We start from the raw sequence: 26705 nt of genomic DNA on the forward strand, positions 1-26705 counted from the left end.
GGTTTGTTTGTTTTTTTAAAGAGGGTTTTCTGGGGGAGGCAGCAGTGGTTTTGGATGTTTTTTTGTGGGGGGGTTGTTTTCAGGAGGTTACTTTTTGGGGGAGAAGTTGGGATGGGGCTGGGGAGCCTGTGGGGAGGGGGAGTAAACCCTCACATTTAAGGGACTATGGGGAAAAACGGACAGCCCTATTAGTCCAGTAAATGGAGGGTTTACTGTACTAGCGGAGCTGGGAAATTGACCAGGGCAGCTGTGCAGTCAGTTTCCCGGTCCCGCAAGCTGCTGGACCTGGGAAACTGACATCGCTGATGCTCCTGGCTCACAATGCAGGGCTGAGGGAACTGTGGGATAGGTTCCCACAATGCATTACTGCAGAAGTCGATGTCTGGTGATTTCCATGTGGAAGCAATGTGTCAGACTTGATGGGACCCTGTGGGAAGTGAGGATACTCAAAATCTAATTTAGAAAAACCGACATTATAAAATTGATTTTAATAAATTTGAATTTTTTTTTTAAGTGTAGACATAGCCTCTGAGACAGAAGGGGCAAGAACTTATTGAAGTGTAACTGAGGACCATGACCAGCTTTCTGTACAAAGCAGTAAAACAGCACAAAGGGAGAAGAGCTCATGGAAAACATCCCAAAGAACACAGACACAGGAGAAATGAGGCTGCACAGAATTCTCAGCAAAAATCCTCAATAACTACTACAGCCCCAGGGAAACCTCTGTCACAGGACAGCTAGCACTCTAAAGGGGACAGAAACCTGGCCTTCCTGTGACATACTACACTAAGAATAAAATAACTCAGATCCACCTGTGGATAGTTTATTGCTTATATAGCTGGATGGCAGCTAATTAGGTAGGTAACACCTGCGGCTAAATACAGGCTTATCAGGACTCAGTTACAAGGCCCCAGAACAAGAGTACTTCACAGAGGAACTTATTAGAGAGATTGCCAGACAAAGAGAAATAGGAAAGGTGTTCCCGTTCGTCTCAGTTCCCCAAGGAGCAAAGCCACAGAGAGGCTTGATTCCAGCAAAAGAATCTTGCCACATAGCAGCAGGCAGTCCAGATCACTGGGGAAATACACACTGTACTAGTGAACAGCTGGAGTAGTCTGACCTTTGCAGCGGCTGAGAGTCTAGGGATAGAACCTTTCCCCAGCTGATGCCAGGAGGGCTGAGTCCTGAGGAGTTTGCTGGCCTAAGTTGGCCTTACTGGTGAAGAGCACAGGTGGAGGGCCTTGGGTAGGGACCAACTAAAATTGCTAGCTAGAACACTGGAATGAATGCTAATTTGATCATTAATGGCTGCTTCTTGGAGCACCTAGGCCTGGAACCCACAAGAGAGCCATTTCTTGATTTAGTGGAGCACAGGATCTAGTCAAAGAGGTGTATATAACTGAACCACTCGGTAATAGCAACTATAACGCAATTAAAGGTAACATTCTTCTGTGGGGGCGGGGGCGCGGAGGTGGGAATACCAAAGAATCCTACTACAATAACAATTAACTTCAGATACAGCAACTAAACAAAAATGAAGCTAGTTAAATGGAACTTAAAATGAACAGTCATGAAAGGGAAATGCCTGAAAGCTGCATGAAAGCTTTTTAAAACACCATCATACTGGTTCAAATTAAACATACATACAAGATTAAAAGAAAAAAAAATAGTAAGAGAACCCAGAAGAAATGCCTCTGTGGCTAAACAACAGACTAAAAGAAGCATGAATCAGTAACTGGTTAAGAGACAGGAAATAAAGGACAGGAATAAATGTCAATTTTCAGAATTGAGAGAGGTAAACAACTGAGATCTCCAGGTTTTGTACTAGGATCGGATTTAGCAGCAAGCAATCCAGGCAATTACCTGAGGAGCTTCCCCTGCCCCCCCATCCCCCCCGCCCCCCAAAAAAGGAAGAAAACAGAGTTTGAATTGAGCCATAAGAACAAAGTGATGTGACAGCCAAACTCTGATATTGAGAAGCCTGTTGTACTGTGCAATTGTGAAAGTGTACTTGCATTTTAAGACCTGCAGCATATAAGTAGTGATTAATAAAGGACATATTTAATAAGACAGTGGATATATTCATCAAACCCCTATCTATACAATGATATAAAAGAAATATGGATGTTTCTTTTACCATGTTTGGTACAGATCTGATGACTTTCTAAGACTGCTGAATGCAGTCTTTTACTCTCCATAATACTATTTTCCTCTCTAGAAAATAAAAGATTCCACCAAAGACGCTTTCAGGAGCTCAGTATAAGAAGCAAAAGATTAAATTGTAATCTAATTTGCAGCAAGAGAAAACTGGGGAAAATATATGAAACAGACCATCACAGAGCAGGCTTTAGGCAGTAGCGACTGTCCCAGTACTGAAGAAATTATGAAGCGAAGCATAAATGATGGAAGTCCTATTACTAAAAAATTAGCAGATTTACCTGAAGATAAGAAGTGGAGATGCGAGGAAAGTGTCAAAGAATTGTCCAGTTTTCCTGGTGCCACAAAGGAGGATGATGATACAGAAGAATGTGGCTCACATTAAAAAGAACAACAACAAAGAAAAATTTGGTTTACATCAAAAGGAGAGGAAATGATTAAAAAAAAAGATTCAGCCTCATATTATGACAGAAACAGCAGTCAGGAAAACTGCATCACAAATCAATATATCAGAGTCTGCTTTATGGCCAGCAATCCTAAACTGTGTTGATAGTAACTGTACAATTTTGAACGAACAGGCCAGACAAAAGTGAGAATATGACATTACCAGTAACTGAGCAGAAGCAACACTTCTCAAAGTCACACTGTGAAGAGAGCTTGAGAATGGTGAGAAACTGAGTAGGTGTTGGCTAGTTTACTCAGGATCAACTGACAAGGTTGCAAAATATTGGATAAGAATGCCAAATCATTGCTTGCACTTTCTAAGTATAATTACTGGATGATAAAGCAACATGAAAAGTCATCCAGGCATTTTACAGCCAACTCTAAATGGATAGATTCAAGTAGAATAAATGCACAAAATGTATACACAATGCATTGTTAATGTTAAAAAAAACAGCATTGGAGGACTGTACTCAAGCATCTGATCTAAATTACCTTCTTGCTTGCAGCAAATAATTTGGGTTTCTGGGGCTTGTTGAGTAAGTTTTTCAGTGAACATAAAAATAAATTTTCTGTTTGGTAGAGCTCCTTGGGAAATGTGACAGTGTCAGGCATCCCATGAGCACCTACACTAAGTAGTTTGTAAAGAAGTTCCATTACTGCAGGCTTATGACAACCTGATGGAATTGGTTCAGCTGAGTAAAGTTGAGATTGCAATCCAACACAAGGCACAAAGCCTGACAAAGTGAATCACTAACTTCAAAGTTTTGGTGGTTTAGCATAATATCCTGTTCCAAGTAAAAGTTGTAAGCAAGGCCTTACAAACTCAGCTGATGGACATTGTGAATACTACTACATAGTTGAGAAGCTGCTTTGACATCATTGTGGCCAACAGAAAAAGAGGATTTGAAGTTGTTGTCACTAGTGGCAGAGAAATGGCAGAAAACTTAGCAGTTGAAACTTTCTTCAGGGAAACTCTTTCACTGGAAGAAGAGAGAGTTTGGTTATGAGGGCAGAGTTGAGGTGATGGAAGGCTCAGAAGAAAAGAGGGAGACACTTTTGCACACTTCTTGACAGTGCTTTAATGTCCAGCAAAGAAAGTTTTGGACAAATGAAACACCAAAAAAAGAAGTGGGGTCTTTGTCTGACCTGTGTAAGCTGCTGGCAGACAAGAAAACACTCGAACAATTGTATAGACTTTCCCTGGACACAGACACATGGGCAATGTTCCGATGTCAAACATAAAGATCACTGTGTCAAATTGGACATCTGTCACATTTTACCATAGTGGAAGCACTCTCCAGTCCAAGCTCTCCAATTGATTTACCATGCAGAACTGAAGGACAATTCTTCTATGGCATGGATAGGTTTGAGGATTCTGCTCTTATTACCAGTCAGGGTTGCGAGTTATAAGCGCAGCTTTTCGAATTTCAGGCTCATTAATACATATCTTAGTACCTTTCAGTTATTCTTAAAATTAAAATGTCTGTGTTTGCTTATATATAGAATAAGTAAAAACAGATTTACAAATCCTAGTTTACAAATACATCATTTTACTTAAATAAATCATGCATAAAAATTGTGCAAAGTCATGAAATAGACTACAAAAACAATAAAAATAAGGTACCCAAAAGTTTAACAAATGGAGGTGAGGCACCAAAGATGTTGCTCACCTGGGGTGCTATTTCCTCTGGGAGCAATGCTGTTCAATATATTCAAAAATGACCTGGAAAAAGGGGCAAACTGTCAAGTGGCAAAATTTGTAGATGATACAAAATACTCAAGGTAGGTAAGTCTACAGCAGACTGCAAAGAGTTACAAAGGGATCTGACAAAATTGGGGAACTAGGTGGCAAAATGGTAGATGAATTTCAAGACTGATAAATACTGCACATTGGAAAACAATCTTAACTATACATACAAAACAATGGGATCCAATTAGCTTTACCATTCAAGAAAGAGATCTTGGGGTCATTGTTGATAATTCTCTGAAAACAGCCAATGTGCAGCAGCAGTCCAGGGGAAAAAAAAAAAAAGAAAAAAGAAAAAGGCTAACAATATTAGGAGTCATTAACAACAGAATATATCATAAGTCTGTAGTTGAGAGCCTAAAAACATAAGCCCATGTATCACAGGCCTACGCAACAATGGTCTAAACCGTGAGTACAAGGCAGGCCCCGATCACAGACCTTGACAAGAAAACAAAGTTACTCACTTTGGTGCAGTAACTGGTGTTCTTCGAGATGTGTCCCCTCGTGGGTGCTCCACTGTAGGTGCTGGGCTCGTCCTGGAGCCACAGAACAGAGACTCTTCAAAGCTGTATCTGGCTGGTCCGCACATGCGCAGTTGCTGCGTTGATCCACTTGCTTTGTTTTGACCACACGCACAGTCCAGCTCAAACACATTCCTCGACACTGTTCCGGAATCTGAAAAACAAACCAACCAGACAGGCTCTGCAGCAGGAGAGGGTTGGGGGGTAGTGGAGCGCCCATGGGGACACACCTCTCAAAGAACGACAGTTATTGCACCGAGGGGAGTAACTTCGCTTTCTTCTTTGAATGATGTTCCTGTGGGTGTTCCACTGTAGGTGACTGCCAAGCAGCTCCCCATCAGATAGGAGAAGGGAAAAGGAGTCACCATGTAACTGATGTGGAAAGGACCACTGAAGCCAGTGACGTGTCTGCAGCCCATCGGTTCTGGATCACATGCTGCCTCACAAAGGTGTAGTAGGACGTCCAGGTAGCCGCTCTGAAAATACATTTTGTCTGGTCTATGTAGAAAGTGAGTGCTTTGCGCATGTCCAGGGTACGTAGTAATGCCTCCTGTGTTGATGAGTGTGACTTACGGTAAAAAGCAGGTAAGACTACTGGTTCATTGATGTGAAAGTCCAAACAAATTTTTGGAATGAATGCTGGATGATATTTCAGGGTCACCCTCTCCTTGGTAAAGATGGTATGTGGAGGTACCTCCATGAGAGCTGATATTTCACTGACTCTATGGGCAGAAATAATGGTGATGAGGAAGACCACCTTCATGGTAAGCGGTTGCGGAGAGGTGGTAGCCAGAGGTTCAAATGGCAGTCTTGTCAATACCTGGAGTACTAAATCAAGACTCTACAGGGAAGGGGTCAGTCTACATGGAGGGTACATATTTGTTAACCTTTTCAGAAATCTTTTAGTAAATTCGATGGGCAAACACTGAGAAACCTCTGTGTGTCCTTGAAAGGCTGTAATTGCTGCAAGATGGCAATATAGGGAGGCGTATACATCCCCAACATGCACAGCATTGTCCGAGAGTCCTCACTAGAGTGAAGGACTGTACTGGTGTTTTCTGCTGATAATTTATTTTTGTCAAAGAGCAGGTCTTAGACTTTAGTTTGCAGCTACTTGGGTATTGCAGCTGCTCACAAAATACATGAGGCATGCCGCCTTATTACTGCAGTGGCCTGTGCCACTGTATGTGCTACATCCAGGGCTATCTGGACGGGTTCTGGCTGGGGCATAGCCAACTTTAACCACTGACTTGAGAATTGGCCTCTAGGACTCCGGCAGCAGCCCATGAGAGGAATAAGCTTAGAGTAGCTGTTGAAGTCATGGCTGGACAAATGAGCCACCCAGCTTGCTATGTGTAGCAACAGGGTTGCCACAGTATAAAACTTTCTTTCAAAGACGTCTAGGCATTTGACATCTTTGTCTACTGCAGCACCTCTAAATTGGGGTGTGCATGATCTATGCAGCATGGCATCTGCTACCAGTGAATTGGGTTGTAGATGAGTAAATAAGAATTCCATCCCCTTTGGGAGCATGAAGTACTTTTTATCCAGTCTTTTGTTAGTAAGAGGAGCTGAAGCAGAGGTTTGCCATATATTGTCAGCTGCCTCCAGAATGGCTTCATTCAAGGGAATGGCTATTTTTGAAGACTATGAAGGTTGCAAGTTCTTTAGAAGCCAGTGAAATTTTTCCTGCACCTTGGTAATTTGCACGTCCCCTGGTATGACAACTTCATCCAGTGATGAGGATGATTGATCAGTAGAAGAGGCATCAGGCTGCTGCTCCACTACATCAGATTTTGGAGCCATCTCCAACTCTAAACGTTGAGGCGATGGGGATTGCAGTGGTGGGGATGGGGCTGGAAAAGGCAAGAGCCGAGGAGATGTTTAGCCAGCAGTGGAGCAGATCCTTGATCGAGAAGGGTCATGACACCCTTGTTGAGGGGAGTAGCATCAATTAGAATAATACTGATGATTATCATGGTATTGGTAGCTACTGGAATTGGGCGACTCTTCTGACCCATAAGAATGTCTGCCAAAGTCCCAGGGAGGGTCTCTGCAGTGAGAAGAAAAAGGATTGGCAAGACATCCTAGAGGAAGGTGACAGAGGTGAGAGGTGTCTGCAATGAAAATGGCTCTCATCTCTTGGAGGAGTTAAGAAAGGTGAAGGCAGCCTGCGAAATTCATAATAAGGAGGGCTGCATCTTTCTGATCCGCCTGCGTGCAGAGTTGGCTATCTTGTTGCCAGTATTGGTGGAGATGAAGATGGTGCCGGTGAAAAAGTAAGTGATGGAGGCTGTGGAGTAAGACTACAGTGCTAAGATTTAACCGGTGCCTTCTTTGATGCTGGGTCTTGCGGAGCCTCCAGTGCTACTGGAGTCCGCACTTGTGGTTACAGAGAACAAGGTCGAGATATCACCAGCGCCCATGTGGTCGGTGCCGCAGTTGGTGTCGGTACACTCGGAACCAGGCATTTCAAAGAAGTTGACATCAGCACCCTCTACTCTGAATGTTTCGGCCCGAAGACTTTGGTGCTGTCAGTGCAGATTTTGAAGTTTGGGAAGTCACAGCCGCCTAAGAGTATGAAGAGGGGGTGCCAGAGATGCCGGACTTAATGACTACATCAGGTCTGCTCTGCAAAGTAGCAGGCAGAGATCTGACTGGTGAACTCTTAGATTTTTTGGATGGATCAGCTATAGAGGACTAAGCCCTGAGCTTATGCATGGACTGTTCCAAAGATCTTAGTGTCTTCATCAGTAGGCTGAGGAGCCTTACCTCTCCACACACCAGCCGTCAGCTTCGTACAATGCAGACACTTCTGGGGAATATGACCCTCCCCCAGGCACCTTATCCACAAAGAGAGGATGTCTGAGGCAGACACTGCTTTGCGGCACTGGTCACATGTTTTCAAACCTTGTGAGCCAGGCATGGTAAGCAACTCACCTGAAGCCCTATTCACCAACAACTCCTAAGAACAATCAACAGTGTCAAAGGAGAACAATAGGGAACAAACCTGAACTCAGTCTTCTCACTCACACTTTAAACTTTAACTTTTTTTTAGATGAACAAGTAACAAAAGAGAAAAAGAGAAAACTAGCACTGAGAAAGAAGAGAACAGAAGGATTCAAGTCTCATGTCAAAGATGAGGAGAGGCAGGTAGCTCCATCTGCAGCCTGGGGTGGTTGAGAGTAACAGGTTTGAGCCAGACTGTGTGTATGGTCAAAAGAGCATGAATGGAGTGATGCAGCAACCATGCATGCGCAGACCATCCACATACAGATCTGAAGAGTCTCCAATCCGTGGCACTGAGACGAGCCCAGTGCCTACAGTGCAGCACCCATGGGGACATCACTCGAAGAAGAACAGAGCTGATATTGCTGTAAGACTCATACCTGAGGTGCTACACACAGGCCATAAACACATTCCAGAGGAGTGGTGACAGAACACCTCATTAGGAGGCACCTTGGTATCAAGATAGGGTTGAGCACAGTGGATAGCAATGCTTTCATCAAACCGTCATTGAGAAGGTAACAGGTGGTATCTATGTACATTAGAGCTTGGCAACCTGATACATCAGGAATTGTGTAAATTTTTGTATCTGTGTATAAAAGATGCATGTTAGCGGAGCTGTCCTCGTCCAGCCTACGGGGCAGTGGAGATACTGCCACAGACTAAGAGCAGTCCTTTGTCACAGGCACACATTCTTAGTATCTTTGTAGAATACGGTTTCACAAACTAGGGGGTATTGACCCCCTGGGTGGGGCCTGAAGAAATTCCAGAGAGAGCGCAAGTCAATCTATCCCCCCACCTGAAGGAAGAGCCAGCCTTTGTTTTCAGCTCTCAGCCCCTGCCATGTTATGTGGGTGACCCAGGAGAGCTGTTATAAAAAGCAGGCAGCTGGCAAAGACCCACATGGAGCTAGCTGCCTCTTGCAAAGTTGAGTGTGGGTTGGGGGCAAGAGAAGGAGGGGGATGGGGTAAGATGGTGGCTGAGGGTGCTGGCTCAGGTGAGGTGGATGGGATAAGAGCAGGGGAATGGTGGTGCCTGGCTTTGTGGGATGGGAGGGGCTTAGGTGGGTGGATTGCAAGGCTCAGGAGGCTCAGACTGGCAGGTGGGTGGCAGGCCCCAGCAGCACAGGGCTTGGGCAGCTGGCCCTGACAGCATGGGGCTTGAGCTGGCAGGCAGGTGGCTGGCCCCAGCAACGTGGGACTCTGGCAGCTTGGAATGGCGGGTGTGCAGCTGGCCTTGCCATTGTGGGGTTTGAGCAGACAGCTTGGGTGGCTGGCCCATGGCTGGGGTGGGCAGCCGGTCCTGGCAGTGTGGGGCTCAGGCAGCTGGCAGGCAGACAGCTCACCCAGGTGGCGTGGGGCTTGGGCAAAGAAGCTCCAGCAGTGCAGGTCTCAGGTGAGCATGTCGCTGGCATGGGGCTCAGGAAGCTGGCCAGCTGGGGCTGCACCAGGCACTCATGAGGGGCCAAAAACACTATTTGTGCTTATTTTTCATTTTAAATAACATTTTATATCAAATTTTTGCATTTATTTTAAATTACACATTGAATTTTTTGTTAAAGGGGGACTGGATGATGGTAAAGGAGAGGTCGGGTAGGCGTGAGGGTTTCTCAAAAAATCGAACGGAGAGCGTAATGCTGAAAAGTTTGGGAACCACTGTTGTAGAATCTATGAGGTGCTATTACTGTGATTCATTCACAATGAACCTGGTCTGGTCCCTTCATCCCTCATCTGATTTTGTGGTCTTTGAGGATTCTCTCAGGCGGTCTGCACTACAGAGTTTTTGTAGACAAAGCTTGTGGAGCATCCACATTACAAAGGCATTCTGCCGACAGTAAATTGATGGAACATGTCACTTCTGTCAACAGCAGTCTGCTCCCATGAGGCAAAATGCCTTTCTTGCCAGACTCTGTTGACAGAACACAAGTGTGGACACTCTGGGGGTCCCCCCCTCAACAGAGGAGCCCTCCATGGCTCCGGCCAGCTGCTCCTGTCCACAGCAAGCACAGCTCTATGCCTTGTCCCCAGCCATTCTGAAAGGTGCAGTGAGCCCCAGAAACTCCATGGAAGGAAGCTCAGAGCATGGCAGCAGCACACTGCTTCTCCCCAGGCTCCACCGCCACTCCCTTGACCAGATTGCATACAGGGACCCCTCTGTGGCCAGACAAGCCCCTTGGCTGTCAGCCTGTTCAGTGGAAGGGAGGGGGCAGCAGTCAGCCCAATCCCCAACTGGCAGGGCCCAACCCGCAAGACACATGTGCCAGTGCTCCCCAGACATCCCCATCCCTTGGCCCAGGCGGTGGTGGCTGCTGCTAGTGCTCACAGAGGTGGATGGGCCTTAGGAGCTATGTTACAAGAATGACTTACCATCTCTCCTCCTTGTTATCCTTACAACTGCACCATTCAAGGACCAGGCCAGCCCCACCTCCCCCTCCGGGCCAGACAGCCCCATCCCGGCACCAGAGACAGGCAGCCCAGGACCAGCACCAGACTGCACCCCACCATGGCAAGGGTGGGCCCACAGCCAGAAGAGCCACCAATGGGGAATTTACAACCTCCAGAGGGCCCACACCACTGCCCTGTGGAGGCTTACTAACCTCCTGGAGTGGCAGACGCAGGCTTGGGATCAACTGATGTCCTGCTTAGATGCCATCACAAGCGCCTGGTGGGATCAGTTAGCCCAGCCACCTGCAGCTTCCACGCCTGTTCCCCACACTGCCCTTACCCCAACCCTGTCCCTGCCACCCATCCTCAAAGGCATGGGGGCCCTACTACAGTAGATGATGGCCATGGCCATCCCCTCCGCCCCCCATGCCCTTCCTGCCTTGGCCACCCCCTCAAAGGCCCCCCGCTGCTCTTGCAGAGCCTGACCCCGTTGCAGCCCCACTGACGCCATACTCCCTGTGTTACCAGCCCCAATAGGCACCCCAAACCTGCAACAGGAGTGGATCCTGAGGCTAATGCCACTCAGGGTCCTGCTCCTGCACTAGGTCACAGCCCCCCATCCTTCCCTGGACTAATGCCCCCGCCATCCCAAGTCCTCCCAATCAAGTTCAGATTCCCCCCCCGCCCCGTCACTGTATATAGTTACCTGCTACTGCACAGCATAAATAGTTTCCTTTCACAACATTTATTTTTAACACTTTTTCTATGTTCAGTAATAAGTTCCTGGTTCACCACTTCCCTGTCCCTCTTTAGTAGGGAAGGGCTTGGGGGGATGAGAGAGTCAAAGGAAGGGGTCATGGTGAGGACAGAGTAGGGCTGCAGGCCCGAAGGGTGCCCTGTAATGGGTTACTTGGGGGCTACAGGAGAAGCTCTCCATCATGGCCTCCCAGATCCACAGCCTATCCTGATGGGCCTGGTAGACCCAAGCTGTGCCCAGCTGCTTGTAGCAATGGCCGGCATCCACTCCTAATCCTGGTGGGAAAGCCTCCCCATTTCCCTCCACAATGTTGTGGAGGGCACGGCACATTGCCACAACCTGGGGGACACTGTGATCCCCAACATCCAACCAAGCGAGGCGGCACCTAACGCCTGCCTTCAGCGGGACAAAGGCACACTCTGCTTGCATGCATGCCCAGTTGAGACAGGCTTTAAAGAGTTCCTGGGTCAGGTCCAGCTACTTGGCATAAGCCTTCATGAACCTGGGAATGAGGGTTAGGTGGTGTCCCCCACAATGCACAGTGGTATGTTCACATCCCCAATTGCCAGCTCCCGGCAGGAGAAATAGGTGCCTGCCTCCATTCTCCAGCCCACGCTGGACTTACCAATCACCTGCGCATCATGTGCCCGACTCGACCACCCGATATAAACGAGGAACTGTCCACAGTGGTTGACCAGGGCCTGCAGCACAATGAAGTAATACCCGTTCCGGTTGATGTACTGTGCTGTGCTGCAGTCCAGGACACGGATGGGAATATGGGTGCTGTCCATCACCCCAGAGCAGTTTGGGAACCCCAGGGCAGTGAATCTAGCCATGAATGCATCCAAATCTGTGAGACAGATGATCCTCCACAGCAGAATGGTGTTGATGGCTGTGTCAACCTGCAAGGGGAAGGGCCCGAACACATGTGAGGGACAGAGAGGGAGCGCTTGGATGCTGGGAACTCCCCTGACCCACCCCCCCAACCCCGCTTTGTCTCTGAGCTCTCCAGAAGTCCCCTTGTGAGGCCGCTCCTCCAGCAGCTGGTCTGTGAGAGGATGGAACAGCACGGTCCGCTGGGAACTCCCCACCCCCACCCTGACCCCAGTCCCCAAGGGTCTCATTTTGTGGGGGGGACACTACCCCCCCCCACCCTGCAGGACCTGCAGCTCCAGAGCGCCTTACCTGTATAAGGACAGCCCTGACGGTAGACCTGCTCACACCAAACTGCTTCCCAACAAAGAAGTAGCTATTAGTGGTGACAAGATTCCATAAGGTGACAGTGACCCACTTCTCCACAGGGATGGCAGATTGTAGCTGGGAGTCCTGTCTCTGGAGGGTGGGGGCGAGCAAGGCACAGAGCTCCAGAAATGTGTCCTTCGGCATGCAGAAATTCTGGAGCCACTGCTGGTTGTCGCACTGCCCCATCACGAACTGGTGGTGTACCTCCAGACTCACCTGAGCACCCAAAGGGTGGACATGCAAGTGGGCCTGTGCAGCAGCCCGGGTGCGCACCTCAAAGCCGATGCCCTCTTAATCCCCTCCAGAGGAAGAGGAGGGTGGCTGGGATGAGGTGCAGCAAAAGCTGCAGTGCCCGTGTGTGGGACCCATGCAAGCCCCCCAGGGGCTACTCTGGCGCCATGGCTAACTGGAGAGCACAAAGTCTCTCTCAGCAAGCATGTGAGCCCTGCACAAGCTATGCTGTCCCTCAGTGATGTAGGCAAGTCTCAGTATGAGTGGGAAACGTGGCAGTGGGCCTTTAAGGGCACACCTCGCTGGAGCTCCCAGAAGGGCTTGTTGGCCACGTGACCCTGTCTGATGCGGTTCTGGGGTCCACTCTGTTGAGAAAGTGGCCAAGCAGTCTGGCCACTCTCTGTCAACTGATCGGATCAACAGATCTGCTTTGCTGTGTGGGCATGATCTGTTGGCTAAAGTGTTGTTGGAAGATACCTTCTGACAGTAGCTTCTCTTGACAGATCGCTGTAGTATAGATGTACCCTCAGAATCTGCTGTGCTGACTACCTGTGCAGAGCAAGAGAAACACACAGGGGAGCACATGCACAGAGCCTAATGGTTATCATCACTGGACAGAGCAAGATATCTGTTAAGACACCACAATGGTGACTTCTGACGACATATTACACTATATAAATCTATGCTACACCCACATTTTGAATATTCTGTGCATTTCTGGTTGCCCCATCTCAAAAATATACTGTAAACAGAAGAGGTCTCGAGAAAGGCAACAAAAATTAAGGTTATGGAACAGCTTACATACATAGAGGCTACATCTACACTAGCACACTACATTGAAGTAGCCTATTTTGAAGTAAGAACATCAAAATAGGCTACTTCGATGCATATCATCTACACATCCTCCAGGGCTGGTGCCACTGATGTTCAACATCGAAGTAGCGACAGGGAATGTCGAAAGGAGCCACCCTGGAAGGAAATGCGGAGCGTCCACACACACAAGCACTCTCCGTCAAAATAAGGGGCCACCAAAGCCTGTGGATGGGGTCACAGGCTGGACTAGCCCTTCTGGGGCAACAGCAAGCCGCTGACTTAAAGGGCCCCTCCCAGACACACTCGGCCTGCACAGCATGAGGTCCACAGAGGCGACAACCAGTTGCAGACCCCGTGCATACAGCATGGGCCCCCAGCTGCAACAGAAGTAGCAGCAGCAGCCAGAAGCCCTGGGCAAGGGGCTGCTTCACGCGACCATAGAGCCCTGCAGGGGCCGGACAGAGCGTCTCTCAACCCCTCAGCTGATGGCCACCATGGAGGACCCCACTATTTCAATGTTGCGGGATGCAGATCATCTACACATGCCCTACTTCGACACGGAACGTCCAAGTAGGGTGCTATTCCCATCTTCGGACAGGAATAGCGATTTCAACGTCTCACCGCTTAACGTCGATTTCAACATCGAAATAGCGCACGGTGCGTGTAGATGTGACACGTGCTATTTCGATATTGTGCCAGCCACTTCGAAGTAGCTGGCTAGTGTGGACGCACTCAGAGAGTTTAAAACTACTGAGACAGTTCACCTAAGAAAAAGATGACTGAGAAATATCTATACAATTATAATGATGTCGAGAAAGTGAATAAGGAAGTGTTATTACTTTTTCACATACCATAAGAAGCGGCTACCATCCTATAAAAATAATAGGCAGCAGATTTAAAACAAAACAAGGATAAAGGCTGCATATTTAAAACAAAAACAAAACAAGACAACTTGGGGAAGACATTGCCAAGGAACGCTGTGAAGGCCAAAACTGTAACTGAGTTAAAAAAAAAGAATTAGATAAGTTCATGGGAGAGAGGTTCATCAATGATCGAGGTCATTAGGCATGCAATCCCACGCCACAGGTATACCTAAGCCTCTGACTGTGAAAAGCTGGGACTGTATGACAGGGAATGGATTACTTGAGAATTCCACTGTTCTGTTCATTCCCACTGAATTCCCATTCCATACCATTTTTGGAAAATAGAATATCGAGCTAGATGAACCATTGGTCCAATCCAGGCTGGCTACTCTTACATTAATTTTCATGCTGTGTATAGACTTTGGTTAAAATGGAAAGGGTGATGCTCACTATATGCAAGACTTCTTAACTTACTGATAGCCCAAAAAAGGAAACTGAGGCAGGGACTCACCTGTGGCGTCACCACTGACCACAGGGGGTGCACCAAAGCAGCCTCCATACTATTCTCTCTCTGTCTCCCTCCTTTATCCAGCACTGATCTGTGAATATCCTATTACCAAGCCTCAGTTTTGAATGGGTAGGATCAATTCTGATATATATCCTGAAAAAGTCAGGATAACTTTATTGATGAAATTGGTTTAATTAAATGCTGTCATTCTTGTAAGTTAAAGTTTATTAACAGCTTCTCTGCTAAACCTTGAATAGTTGGACAATGTATTCCTGGAAAGGAGACATAAGATGACTAAGGGATTTAAGACTTTTCGTTTTCATTAAACTGCTTATGTCAAGCCACTATGATGAGCTGACAGGCTAAAAACTATGCTGCAATATTATACCACCTTGAAAGACTTCTTTACATAACTGAATTTCTCACTAGCAAATATGCTGCGAGTCCAATGATACATCAAGCCTAGTTTCCAACAGCAACAAATATCCAAAGCATCAAAGGAAATGGAACCTCCCACAAATTAACCTCTCCTGAATTCATCCCCATATTTTTCTTTTTTTATTCTCTCTAAAGTATGCTGTTGATGTAACACCTGCCAGCAAAGGAAATTATACAGATTTGTACTGCAGCTGGATTTTAAAACCACCCACATGCTCTGTTCTCACACTAGATTTTTCAGTGTAGTGCTGCCACTAGCATTGCGGATGACAATTACCCTCAATCATTCCTCTATATCCATGGTGACAAATAGATGACATTGTCAACAGTAGCAAACTGTCTTTTACTACAGACTGACTTGCACTATTGGTCTAGTGGCAATTCACTCCAGTCCTAATCCTCTTCAATCTTCCTCTACTGCTTAGCTTACAAACCCAATACATTTGTTCGGCATGTAAAGAAAACCATGAAACTCCGTTCTACTTGTCATTTGAAATCACATGTTGCTGCATCCAGATAATAAACTCTCTTACTTCCAACATCAGGAGATATGTCTATGAGCTGAAATAATTAAATCTAACACCTAGTGCAAAAATAATGTATATTTCATGTTACTGAAATTGAAGTCCATTTTAGCTCTGTTGATAAACTGTAACTAATTTCATACTGTAACGATTACTGAGACTAAATGAAATAATAAGGTTCTTTGGCAAAGCATATTTTTGCATACACTGTATACATGAGGTTTTGTGCACTGAATACTGTAAAGGCTTCAGTGCAGCTGAATCCAGGGAAAGTATGCCAATTTAAATACCAAGTGCCATCTTGTGGCTTATATAATAATCCACGTTAAAGCTATATTAACAAATAAGATTATGAAAGGCTACAAGAACTCTGCTGGGTCCATCTGTTTGGTTCAGGTTCTCTATAAACAACAACTTCCAAGGAACACCCTCTTTCCTGAGTCAAATCAAGCAGTGCTAAAGACTAATCAGCATTTCTGACCAACCATAAACTAAGAAACAGACGACCTATAAACCCTAGTTACATGGGCACAAGGGTGGCTGGCAGCAGGGTTCTCCTCAGCTTCTATTGCCTTACTGACAAAAAAGTAGCTGTCACCTGTGCCACTGCAGATCACAAGAAGATTTAAGGAAAGCAATCACCTAGTGTGACCAAAGATAGAAGAAGAATATCCCATACCAGGATGGCAACAAGGCAGGGAAGCCAAACCAACCTGGCCACATAAGATGTGTTGAAGAAATCTAGCAAAGTATTTTTCCATCTTTTTGAAACCAGGGACTGGCTTGCTGTCTTCTGAAACTGTCTCAGGGACATCTCAGGAATTAGTGCAAGTTCTTTTCCTAGCTGATATTGAAGTCTGCAGAGGGAAGGGAACCCAGACACCGTTTTCACAAAGCCATATAAGATACTTAAACAAGGTCAGTGAAGTTCAGTTAAAGATGAATTGCTAAGTGCTGCTAAGCGAATTGCCAACATTTTCTCCATCTTGGCAAAGTGCTGATGCCTCTCCTCACACAAGCACAGAGAAGCCTTCAACAAATCACGGCAATTCTCACATACATCTTCCTCCAGTCCAGATACCCAGTCTGTGTTGTTTTTGGCTTCTTTTCCAACGTGACACCATTGCTCACATTTTGCTTGTGGTGTAAACATCAATTGCAAAGACCTCGAAAGGCAAAGAGATAGCCTGCATGTTGCTAAGCTGCATATCCAGCATTTTCATTATAATCAAAGCAAATGCCTGAACAATAATTTCAGCATTTTCTCAAAACATTATTCTGAGCAACTCTGAACACAGGGATTAAGAATAGAAACCCTGGTTCCTCAGCTAATCTTAAATAGAGCGTTGCTAAGGCAATGCTATCTGAAGTGTGTTCTTCTGAACTGGTTCTGCAGTATGTCTTCCTCTATTTGCATAATAAAGCCTCTATCGAGGGAGTCTTTCTTGCAGTAACTATAAGGAAAGAAGAAAAGCTGAAGAGTTCTCTCCTATCCTGGGACGTTATATTTAGGACACAGCCTATATATATTTCACATAATATTGCTTAATGAAAAAAGTGAACAAATGTTAGCTGGTTTATTTTACAATAGAAAGCAAAATTCACACTGGGCTAGATTTCAAGGGGACTGCATTTCAATCTCTTCATAATTATTGCTGAATTACAGTACAGCTTGGCACAAAGGGTACTTGGATATAGAAGTTCTTTGTGCTGCTCCCATTTCAGAGCTTTTTATTATTCAACCTCAACATATAGAAATGATTTTCAGATGTCCTCTTACAAAGAGGTACATGGTAGCACCATCACGTCCATATGATTATGCTATTTGATGGGGTGACACCACAATCACTTTTGGATACAAACAAATGGAGGATTTCCAGTCAAAATGAGATCAAGAAAATAATCCCTGTGTGTTTAAACATGAATGAACTACACGTTTTCTAAAGCAAGGAACAATTTCTAAGTAAGCTTCCAGTTCCATACAGCCAATGGTACTGAACTTTGAAAGAAATTATTTTAATTTCTGGCATAGAAAAGCCAGTGTGCTTCCTTGTCCATCATTCAAAAGTTTGATTTGGTATAATCTATTTTGTTCTACTTAGATTGTTATAACTCACTCATTGCCATGGTACCTGAGTGCCTATTTTTGTCATTACCATGTTGGCACTAGAAAACACCACCTTTAATTTTTAAAAGGAGAGAGTAGAATGTAGGTAAGGTAGATTTCCCCCCCCCCCCCCGAAATATGTTGTGGGTGCCTGCCAAACACATACATGGCATTTGCATATAATTACTGGCATCGATTTGCTCTTTGGGTCTTGTGGTCTGTGTTTATACAGACCTAGTACAATGGGGCTCTTAAGTGCTACTGCAATACAAACAAATAAAAATATGAAACAAAGGGAATTTGTTTCTATTTATTCCCATTTTCTCTACTTAGAAAAAGAGTTCTCAGACAAGTACCTAACTTTATAGATTGCCCACAGTCTTTCAATCCCCTAAATTCTTAAACTCCTGAAGGTGTTATAAAAATAACAGGGATTACAAGAACAGATAGACTACATTTCTGCAATGCTCCTCAGAAAGGAATCTGTTTTCCAATAATGCAGAAGTGACACACACTCTGCTGGAAGTATTGCTGATAGATCATAAGGCCAGAACAAACCACTGTGTTCACCTGTCTTGACCTAGTATAACAGATCATAAGACTTCCTTGAATTAATGTGTTTGAATTACAGCATATATATTAGAAATAAAACACATATGGATGCCTTCATGGTATCTCATATATAAAGGCAAGCTACAGACTTTGAATTTTAATAAATATTAAAAATGCATTTAATTTAAATGCATTAAAATATATTACACAATTAAAATTAAAAATATTAAAAATTAAAATATTTTAAAAATTATTAATTAAAAATGTATAAAAGAAGGTGGGCTGGCTGCTGAGCTCCCTGTTCCTGTCCAACAAGAAATGTCAGTTTCTTATTCTAATCCTCAAAGGGCTAAATATTTCTCTTTTCCCACAGACTATCTTACAGGAGCAAATGAAAAAAATTTTTGAATAAATCAGCAAACCTGAACACCTGCAATTCCTGAAGATTATCTGTGAGTGAGACCTCATGGAGAGGACAGAAGCGTGCCCTAGGAAGCCAGAAGTTTCCCAGATACCAGTGACATCCAGGCCCCTTTATGCTCCTTTCCTGATTCCTCCTCTGCCTTCTGGAAGAACAGATCCCTTATAAATTGCGTTAATGGCTCCGTTCATCAGACATGTACCCAAAGCTTCACCTACGGAAACCAGAGCTACAGAGGGAAGTTCATTGCATTTGGAGAAGTACTAAATCCAACACACACACTTCCATTTGGAAATGCATGGGATTGGGAAGAGAGCTTAATATACAATGCAGCTATTTCCTAGCTCAACCTTCTTCCAGCCAATATGGAGTTCAAGCTCCCAAACTGGAAGGAGCATTTCAGAGTCACTGTCCTCTATTTTAATTATTTCTGCTTGTATTAGATGGACTTTTTAGTTCTTTATTCCTTGATGGACAACAGAATGTGAGGAGCAATGGGCCTTAAAATATGAGTATTTGGAGCTTGAGAGGTTACCGGGGGGGGGCGGGGGTGAGTTCAGAATCTAACTCTGTTTCACTCTGCCATCTTGTGCACACACATTATGGGTGTGTCTACATGGGCACAAATCTTCGAAATAACCATATTTCAAAGATTAGTAATGAGGGGCTGAATTGAATATTCAGCGCCTCATTAGCATCAGGACGCTTCCGGCTGTGGTGCTTCGAAAGCGCCACTTGCGAAAGCACGCGGCTCAGTGCAGCTACACGGGGGTCCTTTTCGAAAGGACCTGCACCTTTCGAAATCTCCTTATCCCGCTCGCCGATCAGAATAAGGGGATTTCAAAAGGTGTGGGTCCTTTCGAAAAGGACCCCCGTTTAGCTGCGCCAAGTCGCATGCTTTCGAAAGAGGTGCTTTCAAAGCGCTGAGGCCACAAGCATCCTAATGCTAATGAGGCACTGAATATTCAATTCAGTGCCTCATTAGTAACCTTCGAAATACAGCTATTAGGGCCAAATTCAGGGCCATGAAAAATGCATCACACAGACTGTGAAAGGTGGTTTTCCTCATGAAATCTGGTGTTGTGTGTGATTTTACCCTATACTACACAGATTTCACAGAGGAGATCAGTGTTTCTCAGATTGGGGATCCTGACCCAAAATGGAGTTGCAGGAGAGTCAAAAGGTTATTCTAGGGGAAGTTGCAGATTGCCACATTTATTTCTGCTCTGCCTGCAGAGCTGGGTGGTCAGACAACAGTGGCAGCTGACCAGGTGCCAGCTCTCAAGGCAGTGCCTTATTGGCTGCAGCGTAGAAGTAAGGGTAGCATTATGGTATTGCCATCCTTACTTCTGTTTTGCTGCTGGCACTGGCTCTGCCTTCACAGCTGGGCTCCCAGCCAGCAATAACCACTTTCCAGCTGCCAAACTCTGAAGGCAGTGCCACTGTCTGCAGCAATGCGGAAGTAAGGCCAGACATACTGCAACTCTCCCTACAATAATCTAGACCCCACACAGCTTCTTTTTGAATCAGGACCCTACAATTATAACACCATGAAACTTCAGACTTACACAGGTGAAATAAAAAAAATATGTTTTTAAAAATCATTTAAAACAGAAAGTTGACTAAAACGGACTTGAATTTGGTAGGGTTCTAATTATGCATGAAGGTTTATGCAACGTACAAGAGCCATTCCCTAACCAGCCCCATCACACTGAGCAATGTTTCAGGCTTTGGGCGAATGTGAAGTTTCCATGGCTTTGGAGGCAGTGAAGAAAAAAATGTTTAAACCATTTTGTATTGTATAAAATTTAATGCTTATTCTTTACAATGAGGATTTTCCCACAAATATGCTGTGCACAATGTATGTGTAATAGTGCTCAGGGTAATATATATTATACAAATTATAACTGAAACTGTTCAGGTTCTCCTCTATACGAGTCATGATTTAGAACCTCAGTCATGGAGCCTTTACTCTGTGAAAACTTCCACTGTAATATGCAGCATTATAAATCACCAGTATTCATGTCTTATGTATTCCCTATTTACTTGTTTTATTACAGGTCTCAGAAGTTTATAAAAAATTGAGAGGGGAAACAATGCACAATTAAATGGGTTGCTTATTGTGACTGCTGGATAGGGTCACTGATTTTTTTTCTAGGCTGCAAATGCCTGAAGTTATTTAATGATTCCCTTAGATACAATGAATTGTCAGATGCTCACGCCAACTAAATGCCAATATACTCACCACAGGCATTTGATCAAATGAGCGAATAGAAGACAATCTATCTGTAAATAAGCAAAAAGGTAATTTTTTTCCAGTATTCTTAAAGTTATATACTAATATATATCTATAAATGCCCCTTTCTACCTGTTGGAGTTCCACGCATATGTTCCATCTTTTCTTGAAGAAGAACAGTTTGCCTTTCTAGTTGTCTGTTCAATTCTACTTGTGTCTCATACCTGGTTTTCCATTCATTACCTCAAAAGAAACATTAAGTTATTCATTTCCAAAATTTAATTCATAACACTAAAATGAGAAATTACAGTTTTCAGAAGGATTCCACCTTCTTATAGAGCTTGGAATCCCACATCTGTATAACCAAAAAAAAAGTGTCCATTTGCAAACAAGGGAACTTGAAAAAGACACCAGGTGAAATATCGGTCCCACAGAAGTCAATGGGAGTTTTGCCATTTACTTCTATGGGTATGTCTACACTGCAATGTAAATTCAGGATTAGTGGGACTTGCGTCAGCTTACCTGTGTTCAGGAGCCCCGAGCTCGAGCAGTTACACTGTATTTTAACCCTAAATTAAAAATTTAATGGCCCGTGCTTGAATAGGGCTTTGGCGCTCATGAGGCAGTGCACAGACCTGAGTCACAGTAACTACATCCCAGTGTCTCTAGCATGCCACCCTGCCCTCTAAAATAGGAACACTCTAGCCTTAGAAATGTGGTGCATTTTGGGAAAACTTTACTGGTCACTCTGGCACATTACCTAGAAGCAGCTCATTTTGCAAAAGGCTTGATAGGTTTGCTCTCCATTGCAAAACCAGGAAGCTCTCTGTTAGTGATCAGAACAGAATGAGTGAACATTAACCTGAATTACCACTGTTTCCCAGGAGGATGGGTGTTTCTGTTTTCAATATGATGGATTTCAGATCATCAGGAAAGAAAGGACTAAGGAAGTTGTCCAACGGAAATGGATACTTCCAGATGACTCCTTGGACCTAAGTCAAATGGGCACGTGGCTATGTTGCAAAGCAACAAGGCTTGAACTCTGGGTCACAGCTTGACTTGAGATTTGATTTAATAGCCCTACAGTGTCCTGGAACCTGGGGCTAAGCCCTAGGTTAGTACAACTGTCATGTAGAGATAATGGGGAAAGGGAGGGTCAAGCACAGTCTTGAACTGCAGTATAAATATACCCCGTGAGGCCACGATTTCATCCAGTGACTGAAACTTAGAGTTTTGTTCATACTTTTCACTGATAATGTGAAACAACACAAAATACATGTGTAATGTACTTCACTTCTTTACCCTCTTGTTATACATCTTCAAGATTCATACATTCCAAGGCCAACAGGGCTTATTGTGAACATTTGACCTTCTGTATAGCACAGCCATAGAACTTCCCCAAAGTAATTACTACACTTCCTCTTTTTGAAAAAACATGTAGTCTTGATTTAAAAATTGTCTGTGATACTGTATCTATCATGACTTTTGGTAAACCGTTCTATTGCTGACAAGTATCAGAGAGGTAGCCGTGTTAGTCTGTAGCTTCGAGAGGAACAAAAAGTCTTGTGGCACCTTATAGACTAACAGATATTTTGGAGCATAAGCTTTCGTGGGCAAAGACCCGCTTCATCAGATGCATGAGTGGGGGGTGGGGTGGTTTCAGAGGGCTATTTAAAGAGTGGGATCTTTAAATTGGAAATTGGATATAGTTTTAGCAATAGGGTGTTGATAGCTCCCCATTAGACACTGACAATGTCTCACATCCCTTTGTCTGATCTGACTTGTTTTTACCTCTTGATAAGTACTGTTGATACTGGGCCATTTCCACCTTGCTGAATAGACCTTGTCAGCTCTGGCCTCCCCTCTATTGCTAAAATTATATCCAATTTCCAGTATGAATTTGTCTGCCTTTAACTTGACAACACTGGATTGTGTTATACTTTTCTATGCTAGATTGAGGAGCTCCTTATTAAATACTTGCTCTCCAGTAAGATACTTACAGACTGTAATCAAGTCACCTTTTAATCCTCTTTTTACTAAGCTTAACAGACTCAAGGTGCTCAAGCCATCTCTGAGTCATGTTTTCTAATTCTTTAATTATTCTAGAGGCTCTTCTCTGAACCTTCCCCACTTCATCAACATCTTTCTTCAATCATGAGTACCGGAACTATACACAGAGAATTCCAAAAGCGGTCACACCTGTGACAACAGCAGAGGTAAAATAACATTTCTTCATCCACTGAAGATTCCCTTGTTTATGAACCCCAAGATCATTGTAGTTCTTTGGAGCATATTACCACAATGGAAGCCCATGCCCAGCTGATCAGCCACCACAATCCCCAAACCTTTCTCAAAGTCACTGCTTCGCAGGATAGAGTCTCCATAATTGAAGCACAGCATACATTTTTTTGTTCCTTGATAGATAAATTTATTTTTAGTCAAATTAAAACACACAGTGTGCTGGTGTTCCATTTACCAAAAAATCCAGATGGCTCTAAATCAATGACCTATCTTTTTAATTTATCTACCACACCTCCAATTTTTGTATCATCTGCAAACTTGATAAGAGACAACTTTATATGTTTTCCTCCTGGTCATCGATAAAGATTTTAAGAAGCATAAGATAAAGAACACATCTCCCAGGGACCCCACTGGAAAGTCACCTGTTCAAAGATGACTCTTCATTCACAGTTATGTTTGGGAAACTTTTGTCAGTCAGATTTTAATCTATTTAATGTGTGCTATGAATTTTATATCGTTCTACAGTAAAATTTCAGAGTTACAAACACAGAGCTACAAACTGAGCAATTAATCTCACACTCCATTTGGAACTGTCAGTATGCAATCAAGTAGCAGCAGAAAGCAAAAAAACAAAACAAAACAAAAGCAAATACAGTACAGCACTGTGTTAAAGGTAAAGTATTAAAATAAATGGAACATTTAAAAACAATTTGACAAGAAAGTTTGTCAAGGAAACTGTTTCTGTGCTTGTTTCATTTAAATTATGAGCAGCTTTTCTTCTGCATCGTAAAGCTGCATTAAGTCAATGTTCAGTTGTGAATTTTTGAAGGAACAACTGTAAGTTCTCTTTAGAATTACAAACACTTCCATTCCTGAAGTAACTCTGAAGTCCTACTATAGATTTTTTTAATCAGAACATCAAGCAGTAACATGCCAAACTCCTTACAGAAGCCTAACTATATTACATAAAAACCATTTACTTTTTTTATCAACCAAACTTGCAAGATCATCCAAAAAAGATAGAGTTATAGTAACATGTTCTATTTTCCACAAACCCATGCTGATGTGCATTAATTACACTATGTTCCTTTAATTCTTTATTGCTCAAGTTCTGTATCAGTTGCTTCCTTATCTTTCTAAGGACTAATGTTAGTCTGACAGGCCTATAAATATGTGGGTCCCCAAGTTTACCCTTTTAACTGGTACACCCTGTCTTCTGGGATTTCCCCAGGACTCCAAGACTTATTGCAAATTAACATTAAGGATCCCATGAGCTCTTCAGTCAGTTCTTAGGTCTGGATGCAAGTTATCTGGACCTTTTGACCGAAAATACCTAACTTTAGTAGCTTCTATTTAAAATTCATCACAGATGCTAGAGGAAAATAGAAAAAGCATTATCAGCATATGATGAGACAATATCATCTGCTTTTTCCCTAACTACAGGACAGAAATAATCTGTATTCTTATTGATAATTCTACCATTTCCATCTCATAATGGATAAATATCATTGTCTGGATTGCTTGTTTCGAATATATTTTAAAAACTTAAATTTTGTCCTTAACATTACTGGCCATAATTTCTCTTAATATTCTTAATCAGTTTTCAACAATTTTTAATTTATATTCATGCCTATCAACTTACCTTTTCTTTCGTTATATATTATTTTTTATTTTATGCTCTTTCACTTCCACTTTATACCAATATATCTAACTTCCTCAATTGTGGCTTTTTTGGCCATCTAGTAAAGTGTTCTCAAATGATTCCTGATTATCATTCACATTTTTCTCATAAAATGTTTCCTCCTCACTGATTTTAACTATAAAGTAATCCTTCAATTTATGCAGAGGTTGCATCCTGGCCAAAATCAAATTTTGCGTAAACTGGGGGGGGGGGCAGATCCCCAGCCAGGGGAATTCCAGGGGAGCAGGCAGCTGGAGCCTCTGTAGAGTTCTGCTACTTCCCGGCTTCCAGCAGCTGGGGGGAAGTGGTGGGGGGCAGCCACACAGCCCCCAGTTTCTCCCAGCTGGGGGGCACACAGTTGCTTGCGGCATTAATGCAAGTTAAGCCCAAATTAACACCATTCTTCTTGAGGGTTTATTGTATAGTTACTAGTCCGGATTTCATTCTACTTACGTATTATAAATGTCATCTAATCATGAGCACTTGTACCTAAGATGCTATTAATTTCTAGTTCTGTGATCTACTATTTGGGACAAGAACAAGAAGTAGTCCTGTGGCACCTTGCAAACTAACAGATATTTGGAGCATAAGTGCCCACGACAGCGTATGCTCCAAAATATCTGTTACTCTATAAGGTGTCCCAGGAGTTCTTGTTGTTCTTCAAGACACAGACTAACACGGCTACCTCTCTGATTTTTGGGACAAGGCTTAACAAAGATTTCCCTCATGTTGGCTGCAACACTTTCCGCGTTCAGAAACTGTTATCTATAATATGTAGAAATTTGAAAGATGTTTTAGTACAAATTTTAGTAGCAAGACACCTCCAGCATAGGTCCTCAAATTGAAGTCCCCCACAATCACACAGCCTTTTTTACCCTGCACATTTTAAGGTGGTGTGTACGGAAGCTGTCATTCTGTTCCCTAATATGATTTGCTGGTCCATAGCAGACCTCAAAGCTCTCAATGGTAGAAAAGACAGAGGACATCAAAGGTAATACTACAGCAGCTGTGAAGGCAGATAAAGGCTGCAGCAGACAGAAGACTCCCAGTTTTCATGGATTCCATGCCACTGGACCTGAATGGTGGCTGCAGTGCAACAGTCCCCCCACATTAGAAGAAATCACACACAGGCATCTTCCTCTGTGAACTACTTTCCTAAACTTAAGCCGCACAGTGACTGGAAAATGGCGATGGGAGCAGGACTGTGAAATCTAGAAGCTTTTACTCATTAACTAGCATGTAGGCGGTGGATGTACGTATCAATCATTCTGTTTTCAGGACTGTAGTGGTAGAATGGTCTGGTTTCTTCATCCACAACTGCACACTCCATTTAGGATCCATTCTGCCCATCCCACATGCAGAGGGGGCTAAAAAAATGTGCCCGAAATATAGTCTACTTTAATCCCCCTGACTGGATAACTGTGTCCAGTGGGTTCACCTCCAAGCGGTTGATATCAAACCGTAATCTTTGGCACATAGGATATTTGGACTCTAATGGACACCCCAGCCAGTGAGTGACACAAAAGATGCATGGCAATTACTACCCATGAGCTGCGATGACTCAACATCTATATCACTGCCCTGGCAGAAACATGTAGACCAGAAGAAGAACAGCTAAGAGAAGAAGGCATAGGGTACACATTTTTAACAAAAGGAACCCCAAAGGAAGAAAAATGAATTCATGGAGTAGGATTTGCCATCAAGAATGAACTGACAAAGATCTTATCTGAAGTCCCTATCAGCATCAATGACCACCTCATGACTCTCTGCTCGAGCTTCCAAAAACCAACAGGTAACTGTCATCAGTGCTTATGCACCATCGCTAGATGCCA

The 26705-nt window shown here is 43.8% G+C and overlaps 1 protein-coding gene across 5 annotated transcripts in view; it reads right to left on the minus strand.

The window, feature by feature from the left end:
• The window catches only part of CCDC169 (coiled-coil domain containing 169), an 86582-nt gene that overhangs the window by 51908 nt on the left and 7969 nt on the right, over positions 1-26705 (minus strand). For 3 of the 5 annotated variants that reach the window (XR_012644353.1, XR_012644351.1, XM_074986664.1), the window contains exons 3-4: positions 21084-21194; positions 20961-21001 (exon numbers count right to left, since the gene is read on the minus strand). Coding sequence is in view for 2 of the 5 variants with exons in the window: in XM_074986664.1 (XP_074842765.1) it covers positions 20961-21001; positions 21084-21194 (152 nt within the window). In the remaining 3 variants the exon portion in view is untranslated. Of the gene's footprint in view, positions 1-11111; positions 11919-12966; positions 13039-20960; positions 21002-21083; positions 21195-26705 lie in introns of those variants that run through there. The other 2 variants (XR_012644338.1, XM_074986654.1) reach the window with 2 other exon arrangements.

This window comes from Carettochelys insculpta, chromosome 1 (genome assembly GCF_033958435.1).
Source record: "Carettochelys insculpta isolate YL-2023 chromosome 1, ASM3395843v1, whole genome shotgun sequence".
In the NCBI taxonomy this organism is placed as follows: Eukaryota; Metazoa; Chordata; order Testudines; family Carettochelyidae; genus Carettochelys; species Carettochelys insculpta.